The sequence below is a fragment of the Diorhabda sublineata genome, chromosome 4 (assembly GCF_026230105.1).
Source record: "Diorhabda sublineata isolate icDioSubl1.1 chromosome 4, icDioSubl1.1, whole genome shotgun sequence".
In the NCBI taxonomy this organism is placed as follows: domain Eukaryota; kingdom Metazoa; phylum Arthropoda; class Insecta; order Coleoptera; family Chrysomelidae; genus Diorhabda; species Diorhabda sublineata.
The window spans coordinates 26,833,615-26,850,291 of NC_079477.1; the positions used below are offsets into that span (position 1 = coordinate 26,833,615).

Consider the following 16,677-nt stretch of genomic DNA (forward strand, 5'->3'; position numbering starts at 1 on the left):
TAACTAATTACTGGTGCAATTTTACTTTAGTGTGTAAGAGGTAGAAACTAATATCTATTAAATGAAAAACGATCTGTTGCAAAAAAGAAAAGATCCTCTAATTTCTGTGAAAATGAAATGGTTCACATAATTGGGGCAAAAATATAATTAATAATAAAGAAATTGATAAAACAACAAACATAGAGAAACACTTGCTTGGAAATAAAATTCCAAATATACTTAATGTAATGTCTTCAACTGGGATCAATTTTCAAAGGAAGTATTGAAGAAATTTTATGAAAATAAAAAGGAGATCTTAGGAAAAAGGTGGCAAATTCTAAAATTGAGGTGATGACCGAAGAAGACCGAAAATTAAATAAACTTGACACAAAATTTATAGATTTAGAAAACAAAATATATATTTCCAATTTAATTTTATTTTTATGATAGATTACATCAAATACGCCCAATTAAATCAATTTCCAATTCTTGCAAAAATGTGTATTTATGTATAGTGATAATTGGAAAAAAACAAATTCCAGTTCTTCAAGAACCAATCATAATCCATACAAATATGATTCGGTTACATAAATGCACCAATATCCTCTACAGCATTTCATGAACATCTAAATGTACTTACTATACATACCACTCTTTTTAACTTCTCAAATACAAAATGATAATTTTATTGTACTAAACTACAATAAAATGTTAATGAAAGAAAATCATTCACATTATTACGTTTTGAACTGTTTCCCAACGTTGTAATGGTCATAGATAAAAAAAAGTATAGAGGGTAAATTTGAGGCAGGGTTCAAATAAGTTACACGTCTTTACATTCTCCAGACACTTATTATAACAATACAATTTCTAACATTGAGCAGTTCACAGGTTAAATTTGAGGCACGGTTGAATTAGTATCAAATCTTTAGACACATATTATAACAATACAATATGTCTTCCATGCTACTAGTAAAAGACCAAAAAAACAAAAAAAATGTAGATGACTATTGTCATTAATGTCATATACACATGTTTAACATTTGAAGTAAACAATCGAATAATAATGGCTTTTTGGACAAAAACCGGTTGGGTAATAAGACAATGTATATCATTTTACAAACCTCTCAGAATAACAGGTTGATATAAAAATGTTTTTTTTTCTACTATCCCTATTCATACCGACATTTTTTTATTTACTAGAGATACCATCTCGTCATATCCATAGATGGGTAGCACCTACTTTAAAAGAACTGTATAGACGAAAAGAAAGATTGGGACCAGAACCTGAACAACCGAGATCTAGTCATCTTGAGTGGAATTATGATGCTGAACTTTTCGCATTTGGAAAACGTCTAGGTGAAGAATTGGACAGAAGTTTACTTAAGCAAGCCCTTGTACAAAGAGAATACGCTAATATACAAGAAGTAAAAGCTCAACGTAAAGGTAGGGGCCTAATAACAACTTATATATAATTATAAAGTAATAATAAAATTGTTTAGGAACACCTTCAGAGGAGTTGAAACATAATTACGAGTTAGTTCAAGAAGGGGAAGATATAATTAATGATTATTTAAAAACAGAGTTGAATAAAACTTATCCAAAAGATATTGTAGATGCAGTTTTAAGATATCTAACTGAAGAAGAAATGTTGGCAAATATAGGTAGTCATATTGGTCTTAAAGATTTAGTTTTAACAGATGTAAGTGAAAAGGTTTCAATTATTATTTTCACTTTATTAAAAGGATAATTACATTGATTACACATGAGTACAATTTATGTAGGGTCAGGATTTGGCTATGTGATTTTGTGAATCAACCCAAAATAAGTGAAAAATGAATAATAAAATTTTTAGATATCTCTCTTTATTTCATACCAACTATACCGTAATGGTGTAGTTGGTAAGGTTGTCATAATGCTCAATTAAAAACATGGAGATCGGCGGTATGTTGTACGAATTTTTTATTAAATAAGTCACTTGCTCTTAGTCCAAAGGAGGGTTACAAATAAACTAACATAAGGTGAAGCAATCTGTTCTTTGTAATATATATTATTCGAATATTAAGGTAAATTATATAAAAATTGAATAAAAAAAAAATTTGTTTTTTGATAAATTACAAGGCCTCTGTTAAATTTACAGCTGTAAAATATTTATTCTAGACTAAGTATTAAAGGCCATACTGAACTATTGATTGGTTGTGATTTCAAGTGTCGATATCGCGAAAACAAAGCAAGATATCAAAAAATTTTATTTTTCTTTTTCATTTTATTTTGGCATAATGAAGCCAAATTCATCAGATTGCGGCGCCACAGAAATCATACTCTCCACAAAGATTATTAATGATCAAACATGGTATTTAATTACTTACTTACTTAATTTATAGACACACACTAGACTTACTCACTATTTACAATAATTAACTATTCCCTACTTATATAACTTATTCGAATTCACCTGTTACTTTTTACTATTTCGATCTGTTCACTATGACATTGAAGTATATACTGACTTCTCGCTGCTAAACAAGCAGGAATTTATACTAAAAAGAATTTCTCAAATAATTCTAGAAAGTAAACAAATACATTCATATAAATTTATTCTAAAAACAATATAAACAAATCGCTATGTAGAAAAACAATATCAAATAATTACCGAGAACCAGCGCATTCGCCAAACTTTAGACTTTTACATCATAACCTAACAGGGCCGACTTCATGGTTCATGTCATGGATACTATATTAATCAATGATTTAGTTTTGTTGAAATCTCTCACATATTTAATATAAACTTCTTATCTGAGACTGTTACTGTGGAGGTTATTAAGTTATTTGAAATATTCTTCATTCTAGAAGCCTATGAATCTTTAATCTAGTATATGTAATATTACAGGAGTATCCACCTACATCTAAAACTTTAAGTGATACATTTAAAGCTGTTGTAGCAGCTTTGAAGCGTTCTCAAGATTTAGCACGTGCCGAAAATTTCGTTAAAGACTTTGTTTTGGTACAACTTAATGGAAAAAATGTATACGAGATATGGAATCTCAAAGATCCTTATGAATACCTAACAAGGTTACTAAAAGAAAAAGGCATCACTGATATTGAACCTCGTTTGTGTGCTGTATCTGGTTCTAATACTATCATGGCGTGTTACCAAGTAGGATTGTACAATGATAAGAAATTATTGGGAATAGGTATGTATCAACTGATAAAATGTATGTCACTGTAATAAAACTTTGTTTTGTTTCAAAAGACTTATTTCTCAATACAATCTTATAGGTCAGGGAAATAGCTTTTAATAATTTACTGTACACATTATTATTATTAATTTGATTTGTATTTTTATGATTTGACACTCAAATCTGTAAGCAGCAACAGACCACCACCATTAATACCCTTAAAAAAATTCTGGAGTTAAATGGAAGCAATCTGATTGAGTTGATTATTAGGCTTCTGTTTTTACAAAGAAGGCTGACACTGCAGCTCAGGATTTGGTTGTTTCTGGACATAAAATATCACCCTCACTGCTTGTTGGGTGTTGAGGTTAAAAGCAATATGTTCTGGTATAGTCATGTGGCAACCAAAAAGCTGTGTACTCTGCAACAGCTTCATATCCTCCACAATGCCCAGATTAGTTTATCTTTGGAGCTCGGCTTCCGGACATACAGAACAGAGCAATTAGACTTATAAGCGACTTAGAGTTGATCAGTAACTTGCGACAGCTTAGAGCATAGAAAAAAGGTCGCTAACCTGACACCGATTTACAAATTCTACAACGGCAGATGCTTTTTGAAGCTGTCCAATATAATCCCACCTAGAGCAGTATTTGCAAGACCTACTCAACAGGTAGACTTGATTCATGAACACTGAGTTTGCCTTCAGGAGCCTTTATTCTGTAAGATGGTAAGATGTTCTAAAATAGTGAAAAAGGATCAACTGTAGTATTTTCTAACTCTAGAAGATTGTGGTAGAAAATATATATCGTAAGGTACTCTAATTGATCTCTAGCCATTTCCTCTTTATGTTAATACTTCTTAGTATTATATTATTAATATTCAAATATGTATTTTAATGTTGAATTTTGACGGACTAGTTGACAGTTTACAATAAATAGATTTTGTATTCATTCAATATCAATATAAATTCCAGGAAAGTTACCAGATAACGATTATTAGCTAATGGTGAATAATTTTGGCTGAACTCTGATGACCCAGTTTGAGAATCCCTGGATTATGATACATATACTCTATATAACTCGAAAAAATTAAACGAAACGAATCTTTAAAGCAACTACTATTATTAAAATAACCGAATTTTTTGCACTGGAATTGTTTATAAAGAAAAAATACTGTAGTAGGTAAATTATAATAGCAACAGAAGAAAGTCGCGTAATTTGACATGAAGTGCAGGAACACTTCATACAATCACAGAAACAATATATTATTAACGACAAATCTTTATTTTTTTGTATTGATAAATATAAATCAGACACCGAACAAACAATTTTAAAACAGAGACAAGTTGTTAATTAGTCCTACTATTTCTGGATTTGACATTTGTGGTGGCCAATTCCATATCACTCATTGTTACCATAACGAATAATATTCGCTATAATACATTTTTTAATATAAATAATTAACAACAAACCGTAATAAAATACACTGGCATACTGATCTACAGGTTTTTTTATATGCAAATTAACTCAAGTATGCCCCTTTGAACCCCTGTGACCTTAAGTGAATTTGTAATTGTTTTAGGTTGGGGCGAAAGTACCAAAATAGCGCAAGAAACTGCGGCGATTGACGCAATTCAGAGGCTACATAAACATGTAAATAAAGATTAAATTTGTATTATTAAAAATTAGATAATAAAAATTGTTTTATTCACCTTTAATAAATTGATTTTTATTAAATAAAAAATGTTTAGATTGTAATATATTGCAGGAAACAAATAAACGGACGAATAGAGACCGATATAATTAACATAAAATATATACATTTAATTAAATAAAATAAAAAGTTTTGTCATTGTGTTTCATTAATATGGGAGTCCATAAGTAACGTGCCATTTTCATCTTTGATACGAACCCTCCCGTTTGCGTATCGAGATTCTTGAGTACCATCTGGATAAATTATTTTAATGGTACCATCAGGATATTCCCTTTTCTAAAAAAATACATATAGTCAAATCTAATTCTTTTCAATCAGAATCAGATAAAAAAAGTAGAACAAAAAATCTCCCACAAATTCAAAACAGAAGTAAATGCGTATCTAGTGATGATTATGATTTTTTTGTAAATTCTAATTCAGTTATACCAAATATACAAAACAATTATAGATTCTTGTAATGTAAAGAAATTTAACAAAAATGTATTTAATACCCAAACAACTGATTTTTTTTGAGATTCGAGTACTGAGTACATTTTGAAATATGCATTTTTTTGTAGTAATTACTTTAAACTGTGGCGTATGTGTTTCCTTTTGACCATTGGTTAGATATATTATTTTCTCTTCTTTGTTTTTGACCATTTTAGATCCGTCTGGATAATTTATTTCCTGATTGCCTTCTTTGTAGGTTGTTAATGTAGTACCATCTACAGCTGTTATTCGCATTCTACCATCTGGGAATCTTTCTTCTTTTTGACCACTAAAATAACTAATTTTAGTTCAAAAAATACAAGAAAATTGGTTACTTACTTGGGAAACTCGATAAGTTCTGTTCCATCTGAGTGTTTCGTTAACCATATATCTTTCTTGAGAAAATAATACTTTTCGGTGTTTTTAATTAAATCTGTTTCTCTGATATCACCGTTTGAATACTGGAGATAGATCAGTTTACCACCAGGTGATATGGTTTTTATTGTCCCATTAGTAAATTTTATTTCTTTCAAACCATCAGGAAATTCTCTCTCTATTAAAACTAAATAAAAAGTACAAAACTACCAATTATAATACGTAATGTAACAATATGAGTGGATAAAACTGAAAAGAGGCGTAATTTGAGCAAAAATAGGCATACATTTTCTTGAAAGTTTACTGACTAAAGAAAAAACTGCACAAATATTCAATTTCATCTGTATTACTTCCACTAAAATAGATCTAAAAAGAAATCAAAACAACTCTCACTACCAAAAGAAAACACGGATTCATACGAGGTAATCGATTGTTTACCCCACGACCGCCATTTTAATACAGATAACTATTTCCTCAGATTACGCAATACGAATTCGCAGCCAACTTCACGCATTAGCATGTTGTCGATTACTCTTTTTATACTTTTGACGTTAAAAATAACCTCTAATACCAAACTTTTTGAATTGAAATTAATTAATTCTCATTGAATCGCTAGAAACATTTACATGAATATACAATTTATATGATATATTGACGAATATATATGACAGATGTTAACATAGTTGTCACGTTGGGTTGTCAATTTTTTTCCGGTTGATGATGATGAACATTGTAAGTTGTTATATCCAATTCAATCGATATGAAATACCAAGTAAAAATTTTCAGGAATGTACGTATTTTAAGATGTCAGAAATTTAGACCAAAAAATCAAGTTTTAATGTAATCAAGCGTTGAATTAATGTCATTGGTTCGTTCATTACATGTCAAATTATAATAAAGAATGTGTACTCCACAGCCGCCATTTTGACGTAGATCAGCTGTTTTCTTGGATTGCCCTAATAGCACTAGCAGCCAGCTTCACGTGTTAGCATGTTACCGATTACCAGTTTTACATGACGTTAAAAACAACCTTGAACGACATATGACAGATGTTTACATAGTTGCCACGTTGTAATACTTATCCGGTTGTAGTGTTGTGAGTTGGTTAAAGTTATATTTAATTCAATCACTAGGCAGTAAATAAGGAAACATTAAGAAAATTATTTATATTATATATATAATTTATATTTTATATGATTTATAAAAGTCAAAATTGGTATGGAAGATTTTAATATTGGCGGCTATAATTTTTATGAATAAAAGATTTTTAGTAGAATACCTTTTTTACGTTGATTGGTTCCTTCATTTAGTCCGAATTCATTATTTACTAATCCTGTCGATGATTCGTTTTGTTTAACTAAATTTTTATCAACCAATTCATTATTATATATAACTTCTACTTGTAGTTCCCTTTCGACTCTTTCTTTTAATTCTCCCATACCTCGTCGCTTATCTTTTTTCTGAACAAATTTAGTTCTATTGTCTTTTTTCAAGTCTCCATCTTTTATTGTCTCTTCCGTTAACCTACAATTGTACCAATTTTGAAAATATTCGATTGAATATTAATTAAAAATAAAACCTGTGTAAATTTCTGTTAATTTCTTGTAACATTCTAGCTTCTGCATTCCTATTTATCTTCTGGGAAGCACTGAGTTTTCCATTTTCTTTTTGCAGTTGCTCCACCGATAACTTCAGTTCGGATTTTTCTTTTTCCAATTGTCTGATTTGATTGCGCAACCGAGCCTGAGTTGTACCATTTTTAGTTTCTTTCAGTTTCATTAATTCTTTTAGATCGATCAATTCCTTTTTCAAACTATCCATTTCTATACTGTCTTTCTTTTTGGGTCTAACATCTTTTACATACCTTAAAACAAACAATTAAAAATAAAATAAACAGCTGCTAGTAACTTACATATCAAGTAAAGCTTTTTCTCTAGCAAACTTTTTTCGTTCCTCATCCAATTCTTCCCTCAAATCTTCTATGTCTTTATCATAATTCAATTTTAATTTTTCTATTTCTGCAGTAAGTTCTCTACATTGATGTTCCAATTCTTTCGTTAAATCACATAATTTTCTCTTTTCTACCTAGAGGCAACAAAATATTTCTCAAATTACACTATTTGGCCCTTCGAGTCGAATATGTACCATGAAAAGCTTGAAAAAGTTTCAACTCACCTCTACATTAGTTGATTCATACAACAACTTCTCTAGTTTATCTTGAAGATCTATACAGTTTTGACAACTTGCTTCTTTATTTTGGGAAAAACTGGTATTTACAGCAGTGTTTATTTTATTAAAACGTTCCAAAGTACTTTCGAAATCTGTATAGAAGCTAGAGGGGGATAGACAGTAGCTATCTGGATTTTTCACATACTTTTTATCTTCAGAAAAACTATTGGTGCGACTGGTTCTTGCTGATGAATTATCTATGGCGAATTTCTCCTTTTAAGTACCAATAAATTGAAAATAAAATGTTCATTTTCAATTGATATGTAGGCAATAATCATGAAACAATACATGTTATATATGTCATGGATAGAAACATTTATAAAAAAGGATTTTGCTAACTATAATTGACAAACTTGGGTATCACAGATGACGTGGTCTGCAGTATAGTCCTCCTCCATGAACCAACGGCATTCCGTATCGTCCGTGAGTCCGCCTCGTCGTTGCCTTTGTTGCCCGAGTGACCGGGCACCCAAACGAGCTGGATATTGCATCCATCACACACCAGATTCTGTAGGACTCTCTAGCACTCCAGCACTAATCTATAGCACACCTTTCCAGCCGTTATGGCTTGTATACCAGCTTTACTGTCTGAACAGATTGAGATTACAGATCCTGTGGCGTCGATTGAATATCGCGCGTCCGCATTTTTGTATCCAGAATTACTCCCAGATATTTTATCGCTCTAGAGTATGTAAGAGTCACGTCTCCCAACGTTATATTTGAGAGCATGCCATTATTGCGCCCCCTGGTGAAAATAATATCAGTTTACCCTAGGTTAATCTTCAGCCCTTTGGACTGGCACCACCAGTCCACCAATTACAACAGGCAGTCACTTTACGAATATAACTTGAAAATGAAAATGTTTCCAACATTAATTGAGTACACCTGAATTAGTTCATACTAATTCCCTCATTCCCAAGTAATTAGTTTCTGAACTCAAAACTTGGAATTTTTTATCCAATACAAATTATTTGTAACAATAACGATGAATTAAAATTTCTCACCTCTATATTCTCCTTTAGTATTTTCAGCAGATATCAACTTTAAATTATTTAAAATTTTAGTCAAAACATTTGAACTCTGAATCTCCTGACACATTTTCAAATTTTCATCATTAGTATTCTTTTGCGGAGATGTGTGAACACTATTAGGAGTACTAGCCAGCAATCTAATAACACTAGTATTAGTAGACACAAAGCTAGAGTGATTAATTTTTTTTTCAAGAGTTTCAAAAATATGTAATTCTTCTTCTGATTGGTTACTGAATGAGTTTTCTAACATGTCCTCATGGTTATATCTGTCAAAATATGATTCTCTGAAATAAAAAAATGAAGCTTATTCTGAAAAAGCTTCTATATTCATAAAAATATGCAATGACTTAATATCACATTAACAAACAAAAGAATTGAATTCAAAATAAATTTCCTAGATAAAAAAGTAACTCAGACAAATTATAAATAAATTAATTTGCTTTGAAAGATAAGTTATGACATGAAATGTTAAAAAACCATGCTCGATCTATAAATAAGTGAGATTTTAATCAATAAGGCAAAAATTACTGTATAGGATTTGTTACTTACAAAATTTTTTCATCATTGTACTTCTTAGAATTGCAGAATGAGTGAGCAAACTCATTAATCTTCTCAATCACGTATTGAGGATTAAACTTGCTTTCTTCAGAACTTTCTACTGGATTTTCCTCGTTGATAACCTTAGTCCATGTAGCCTTAGACTTAATATTAATCTCTGGTGCCTTTAAAGGTGTTATAGAATTCTCTACATATGCCTGCTCATTGCCCTTAATATCTGTGTAATATTTTTCTTCATTGCCCTTAATATCTGCATTGCTCTTAATACTTGCATTGCCCTTAATATCTGCATGACATTTTTGTTCAATGCCCTTAATATCAGTGTGACGTTTTTGTTGATTATTTTGAATTATTTTCTGTTCCTTGAACTTTTTTTTAATAGGATTCAGATTATATCGGGCTAAACCTGATCCCTTTCTTAGAAAAGGTTTTTTGGTTTTAATAGATACTTCTATAGGTTCATCTACAGCCAGTTTTTCTTCAATAAGTTCATTGAATGGTTTAGTTTTCGGTAAAATGGCTTGTTGATCCCAGTCCACAGATTCGCATGTCTTAATTTGTGATTTTTCGCTTATAGGCGTTACGTCGTCCAAATCATCCAAATCAGACAATTCTGTATCTTTAGCTAAATTATTTTTTTGCTTTTGTAACAGATTATCATAATTTCCTTGCCATAGTTTCAATTCTTGTAATCTAACTAAATACTGAGATGGTACAAATGACATCGCAGATATTATTATTACATGCTAAAAATTAATATCAGCGACAAGCTAATACAACAAAAAAATATTAAATTTGTTTGTATTTCCGTTGTCAAATTTTGAATTTGTTTTAATTGTGAGAGAAAACTGTCATGTATTTTGAAGTTTAATAGGTCATGTTTTCGATTGTACACAAAAACCAAATAAACTAGAATATGCCATTTTAAATGACGTCACAAACAACCGCCATATTGTCTTGGGGGACAAATATTGGGTTATTTAAATTAAAATTATTATTAGTAGTGGTTTTATATTTTAATGTCTTTGTATAAAGATATAGATTTCAATAAAAAAGATCTCAAAACAATCAATTTTCCAGGCACAAATGAAATAAAATTTTTGTTTGTCCACCATGACAATATGGCCGACGTTTGAAACCACCTTACTCCAAATGACGTATTGTCTCTTGATATTCATATCTTTTATTATTAAAAATTAATTATATAACTTATTAAACTGCATATTATTCTCAATATGGTTTTTTTGTAATAAATTGTGATATTAAATAATGAAGCGCTAAAATATGACTTAGAAAAGTGTCTTCCATTCTATCCAATCACATTGACAGATGGCTCTGAATGCTCTGTCAATGAAAAGTGTCAAATTTCCGAGATATAGAATTAAAATTGGATAGTGATGAAAAAAGCTCCATATGAGTGTTGTTGATAGTTAATGCATAAATCAACTGTTATTTAGTCGTTTTCTTATTTAATTTGTCATAAGTTTGTAAATATATTATAGACGTGAGTTGCCCAAAGATTTAACAAAATGGCAGCCACTAGGAGATTACAAAAAGTAAGTTGGGGTTAATCAAAACTTATGTAAAGCATGTAATGTTTTTGCGTATCATTTATATTTGAGATTATTGTTTGTTATAATTTATATACAGAATTTTTGTAACATTATGTAAACTATAAATCACATTTGTCGAGGTATTTTCAAAAGCTAAATTAACTACATATTTAGAAGTATTATGAATAACAATTTCCAGGTAAATTCTAAGAGTATGAAGATATTCACATTAGTATTACTTGAACTTGTAATCAACTGAGTTTTATTAAGGTATTTTAAGAAACCAGTAGTGGGGGGTAATGACCCTCGCAGACCTCGCTATATTTTTAAACTTTTCTATGTAGTATCATAAAACAAAGTTATTATTAATTGTGATGTCTATTTAAAATCTTGAATATTAAAAAATATTTCTGGGGAATTTATTTTTTATTAACAAGTGGCATCTTAGTAACAATTACCAAACAAATGTTATTATCATATCAACTCATATATTAAACTATGTAAAATGTAAATAAATTTCTATTTTACCTGTCTTTGTTGAAATTAATGATTTTATTCTTCATTAGGAACTAGGAGATATTAGAAATTCAGGATTGAAATCATTCCGTGATATACAAGTTGATGAAACTAATATTTTAACTTGGCAGGGTTTGATAGTTCCAGTATGTATTCAAACTTATTAATAATAATTGCTAATAGATAATTAGATTCACTAAAACATTATTTTATTCATTGAAATTTTGGTTATTATTTGAAAGTGGAGTCCACCCTATTTTTGATCTTAAAAAATTGAAAAAAATTAATATTTTTTAGGTTAGGCTAGGAATTAGTGTATGAAAATTAATTTCTTGTTAATAGAAGTAGTAAAACTATTATCAAAAAAGTGTTGAAATTTTGGTTTTTATCTTTAGGTTTAATAAAAAAATTTATGGAAAATGTTGATCATTTTAGAGTCAAAAATTTCATTTTTTTAGAAATTTCTAATTTGTTTAAATTGTTTCAATTATGATAATCAAATTTTTATTCAAATTTTTGGTTTTAATATGTACTTAATAAAAAAATATTGGATTTTTATTATTCATATATGAGGCTTTCTATTGGAGTATTGGGTTAGTGTTTCTGGGGGGTAGGCTGCCAACCTTGCTCCCCAACCCTCCTCTGTCTTTTGAGCTTGGGACTGGTAACAGTACTACTAGGCTAATCCACCCAAAACCAAAGCAGGATGAGTTATTGACATGTGCATATCACAGATCGACTACGAAAGAGCTTAGAGAGAGGTTGAGGAAAGATATTGCAGAAGCAAAAGGCAATAGAACTGTTATGGAAGAAAGAAGAAGAAAAATAATGTTTTATTGGCTAAATAAGTCTTGAAATTCTGGTTTTCAAACTTGGTTCTAACTTTTATCATAAATGTGCTAAAAAAATTAACAAAATGGAAAAAAAAAAAATTATTGAAATATTAATAATTTTTGAGAAAATGACAAGAATTTCAACATTTTCGAAACTTAGTTAAGAGTTCTTAAAATTGTTTGAATTATGATATTCAAGTGGATACTTGAAATTCTTTGTTTTTGTATGTACTTACTAAAACACATTTTTAAGTACACTTTTTGTGTAATTTATGATTTTATTTATGAAAAATAAAAACAATAATTTTTTATGACTAAAAATAGAAGAGATTCCACTTCCAAATATCTTCAAAAATTTTTATAGAATGAACAAATACTTATTTATAATTATAAACGTTTTAGTAATTGAAATAATATGTTGAAATACTTCTTTTAGGATAATCCTCCTTATAATAAAGGAGCTTTCAAAATAGAAATCAATTTCCCTGCCGAATACCCTTTCAAACCACCCAAAATAAATTTCAAAACCAAAATTTATCATCCAAATATAGATGAAAAAGGTCAAGTGTGTTTACCTATCATAAGTGCTGAACATTGGAAACCTGCAACTAAAACAGACCAAGGTAATCTTTTCAAAAATTTGGTATATTTCAATAAATTTGTTTCTGTTTTCATGTCAAATCATAGAAAATTATTTTTGAAATGCTGCACATTGTTTCGTATGTTAAAACACCAAATGCTAGTAATATTTGAAAAGATATGTAGTTATTAAAATATTTTTATGTTTTTGACTATCAAATACAAAATATTTATAAGAACTTTTAAACAAAACATACTTGGCGTGAAAATTATCAATCAAGTTAATTTTTTCTACATTTTACAATTGTTTAGGATTATTATTTTATGTTCATTATGTTCTAACAAATCTGTGGTATCTAAACTTGCTTTATACATCTTATTTATTATATAGCTTTGAAAATATACCATGATACCAAGCTAGCATTTAAAAAATCTTTCTATTTGTTCCGATAAATTGATTAATAATGTGTTATAACATGTATCCACAATAAAAATAGTATTTTTAACTATATTTAAATAACTGTGAAATATGCCTGCAACTTATTAATTTTTCTTGTTTAGTGATACAAGCTTTAGTAGCTTTGGTAAATGAACCTGAACCGGAACACCCTCTTAGAGGTGATTTAGCAGAAGAATATATCAAAGATAAGAAAAAATTTACGAAAAATGCGGAAGAATATACGAAAAAACACAGCGAGAAAAGACCAGCGGACTAAATTAATTCTCATTTATTATAGATAACCGTCACTGAATGAATTTGATACAGTTTTAAAAATCAAAAAACGATCTTGTGGTTGTAAGAAGCGTGGTGCAGGCAGTTTTGTAAAAAAAAAACAAAAAAATAATAAAATTTTTGTTTTTATTTTAATTTCATTAATTTCTATTGTGCTTTATGTATGTACATATATCAGCTTTAAAAATTCAATATGAGTTTTATAAACCATATTTTTTTGCTTTCATTAGATCGTCTTTGGTATTTGTTACTGTCATCATATTTAATACAAGGAAAAATGTTCTATTTTCAAAATAAAAGTATAACAAAGAAACGTTGGGTTTCAACACATTTTTGTTAGTAATTTTCAGAAAATACTAGTTGTAATTACACCTTCCGCTTGTGTACCAGCGTTTTCCATTTCTGCTCATTCATTGCCATTTTTTTTCCAGTTCCTCCTGTTGTTATCAAATCCATCTTCACCTCATCCAACCATATCGAGCATGGTCTTCCTCTCCCACCTTGGTTGCATTCTTTCATCATTCTTATTCCTGCTTTTGGTCCAGCTCTTCATATTCGTCCCAATCATTTTACTCTTGCTTTTTGTATCATCTCTCCAATGTTTAGATGTTTTGATTGAAAATGATGCTACTTTGAGATATGTTACAGTCATCAATGTAGTTTTTAATGAATTTTCTCATTAATTTAAGTATTTTTTCCTTAGTACATTATATTTTCATGAGCATTCAATCGAATACAATTTTGTAACTTAAGTTGTCGCTTGAACATTTTGATAGAAGTTAAAAAAATAAAAAATGCTGAGGAAGGCGAATCTACAACCTTGTTGTTTCCTATTAGTTCACAAGTTTAGTGGGGAATTCCAAAATGACTTCTGGAAATTTCTATCGTTGCTCATGTTGAGGATGGCCAATTATAGAAAAATATCATCTACACATTGCTGTTTAATATTGATTCACGGGCTTATGAACAGATGGACATTATTTCAAAAATATCTGCAACGTTTATTGTAACACATGATGAAGAGTACAAAAAAGCAAAAACTTGTTGAAAATGGCCAAATATAGAAAGATATCACCTACAACCTTGTTATTTCTTATTAGTTCGGATGATTAGTTGGGAATTCCACCAACAATACTTTTGCAAAATTCTATTGTAGCACATGATGAGTACAAAAGGACAAAAAACTTCCTGATAATGGTCAGTTTCTTGAAGATATCATCTACTAACTTGCTTCTTGTACTACAATGTTTGGTCCTTCTGGCTTTCTATTAATTGTTTATTATTATCCGGCTCGAAGGACCAGGCAGTTGTAGTGGTAGTAAACAGAGTGCTCAGTTATCTTCAGAACATGCAGAATTGGAAAACTCCTTACTGGTAATGAGGAACAAGAAAGGTAGGAAAACTTGTGGGTTTGGTTGATATTGTTAGAATTAATGGATCTAAGGGCTTCGTTACATTAGATTGTACATATGATTATTCCCATTTTTGATAAATATAAATAACAGTTTTAGTGAAATAACTTTTCAATCATCATGAAAGGTTGGTGTAAATAAATTCAAGAACTTATTCCAATAATACATTGAGATAAAATGATTTATTACTGCTTATGACATATATTAGTCAATTTCATTCAGTGAATATTTTTTGCATTTTTATGTTTTTTTCAAATTTTTATAATAATTACTAAATTATGAAATTGAGATGTTTATTTATTAAATTAACCAATTTTGTATATTTTAGCTTGCAGTTGCATAAAATCAATTTATTATTTTTCTCGAAAACCATTTTTGAATAATACTTTTTGAATATAATAAAATTATAATTGAATTTAATCAGTGTTTCATTTTCTTGCCCATCAAGAATATTCTTTAACTGTATAATCATAAAGGGAAAGTACAAAAATATAGAGAAAAAAAGAAGAATTGAGCAATCTAACGAATTGTCAAAATCCATTCAAAAATTGTCGCCGTGGGGTAAACAAATGCTTTCGCCATAAGTTTCTGTATGGTTTGTTAAATTATTTGTTGAATTTTAGATCCAATTTCATTAAGAAATGGGGAATTTCTTCACAGAAACATGGCTTAGTGTAGATAAGCTGGAAAAGTGAGTATATTACAAACTGATGGGAAATGAGCAAAATTCGTAACTAAACTATCTACGGAAACTTCACTTAAAGCTTTCAAGTCTGTCGTTGTACCTTTCAGATGCCACTGGATTATCATTTTGTAACCTCAAAAATTAATCGCTCATCTTTGATAAACTTGAACTCAACATTGGAAATTAATTTCCAAAAAAACTAAGCATACATTTTCTGAAATATTTGGAAGCTAATTGACTAAAAAAACTTCAAAAATACCCAGTTTCTGCTGTATTGGTACACTGAAATAAAAAACTAAGAAAAGCTAGCACGGGTGCGAAAAATTCTATTGCTTAACCCACAATCGTCATTTTGACTTAGATCAGATATTTTCTTAGATTGCCTAATAACCCAAAGTACAAACGGTGGAGGTCTTCCATTACGTGACTAATACGTCAGCACAATATTTAAATGAAAACTCAGTATGAATAATCGTTACAGCTAATGCTCCGAAGGTTGGCCTTCTACTTGGCACTTTACAGCAACAATTATTAACAAACAAATTTAAAAAATTACATTAACGTAGCATACCGTTTTTACAAATACTTTCAACACAGTTGTCATTCAATAAAATATATAATATAAATAAAAATGTCATTAAATAGATGTTAATTTTAGTATAATTCCTCCTGAACATATGAAAGAGGTTGAAAAGGCCCGCCATTGTTTTTTTTTCATCTCAAAATACTCAATCAAATTTAAAACAAACTCCTGGGCTCGTGAATACTGTTTTTCAGCCATTTTCTAAAAATAACTGTTCGTTACTATACCGTTAGAAGTATAATCAGGCACTTGAT

At 29.5% G+C, this 16,677-nt stretch overlaps 3 protein-coding genes across 4 annotated transcripts; 2 read left to right on the top strand and 1 right to left on the bottom strand.

The window, feature by feature from the left end:
- The first annotated feature begins 986 nt into the window (after positions 1-986).
- LOC130443149 (39S ribosomal protein L44, mitochondrial) lies at positions 987-4,853 on the top strand. Its single transcript, XM_056777645.1, has 5 exons — positions 987-1,118; positions 1,183-1,425; positions 1,482-1,681; positions 2,870-3,173; positions 4,737-4,853. Exons 1-5 carry the CDS (start codon positions 1,046-1,048, stop codon positions 4,820-4,822), a joined length of 906 nt encoding a protein of 301 aa, XP_056633623.1. The 5' UTR covers positions 987-1,045; the 3' UTR covers positions 4,823-4,853.
- A 3-nt stretch (positions 4,854-4,856) lies between these two features.
- LOC130443148 (cytadherence high molecular weight protein 2) lies at positions 4,857-10,406 on the bottom strand. Of its 2 annotated transcripts, none has more exons than XM_056777644.1 (9): positions 9,521-10,406; positions 8,945-9,255; positions 7,887-8,137; positions 7,624-7,796; positions 7,291-7,575; positions 6,991-7,235; positions 5,676-5,898; positions 5,433-5,625; positions 4,857-5,144 (listed from the first exon to the last, which is right to left on the bottom strand). In XM_056777644.1, exons 1-9 carry the CDS (start codon positions 10,252-10,254, stop codon positions 5,004-5,006), a joined length of 2,556 nt encoding a protein of 851 aa, XP_056633622.1. In that variant the 5' UTR covers positions 10,255-10,406; the 3' UTR covers positions 4,857-5,003. The 2 variants fall into 2 exon arrangements, with proteins under 2 accessions (XP_056633622.1, XP_056633621.1); XM_056777643.1 differs by having other exon boundaries at positions 4,870-5,144; positions 5,433-5,634.
- Positions 10,407-10,850: 444 nt separating this feature from the next.
- LOC130443021 (ubiquitin-conjugating enzyme E2 L3-like) lies at positions 10,851-15,575 on the top strand. The gene is made up of 4 exons (XM_056777463.1): positions 10,851-11,085; positions 11,649-11,744; positions 12,868-13,054; positions 13,572-15,575. The coding sequence occupies exons 1-4, from the start codon at positions 11,059-11,061 to the stop codon at positions 13,724-13,726; spliced, it is 465 nt and encodes a 154-aa protein (XP_056633441.1). The 5' UTR covers positions 10,851-11,058; the 3' UTR covers positions 13,727-15,575.
- The last annotated feature ends 1,102 nt before the right edge of the window (positions 15,576-16,677 follow it).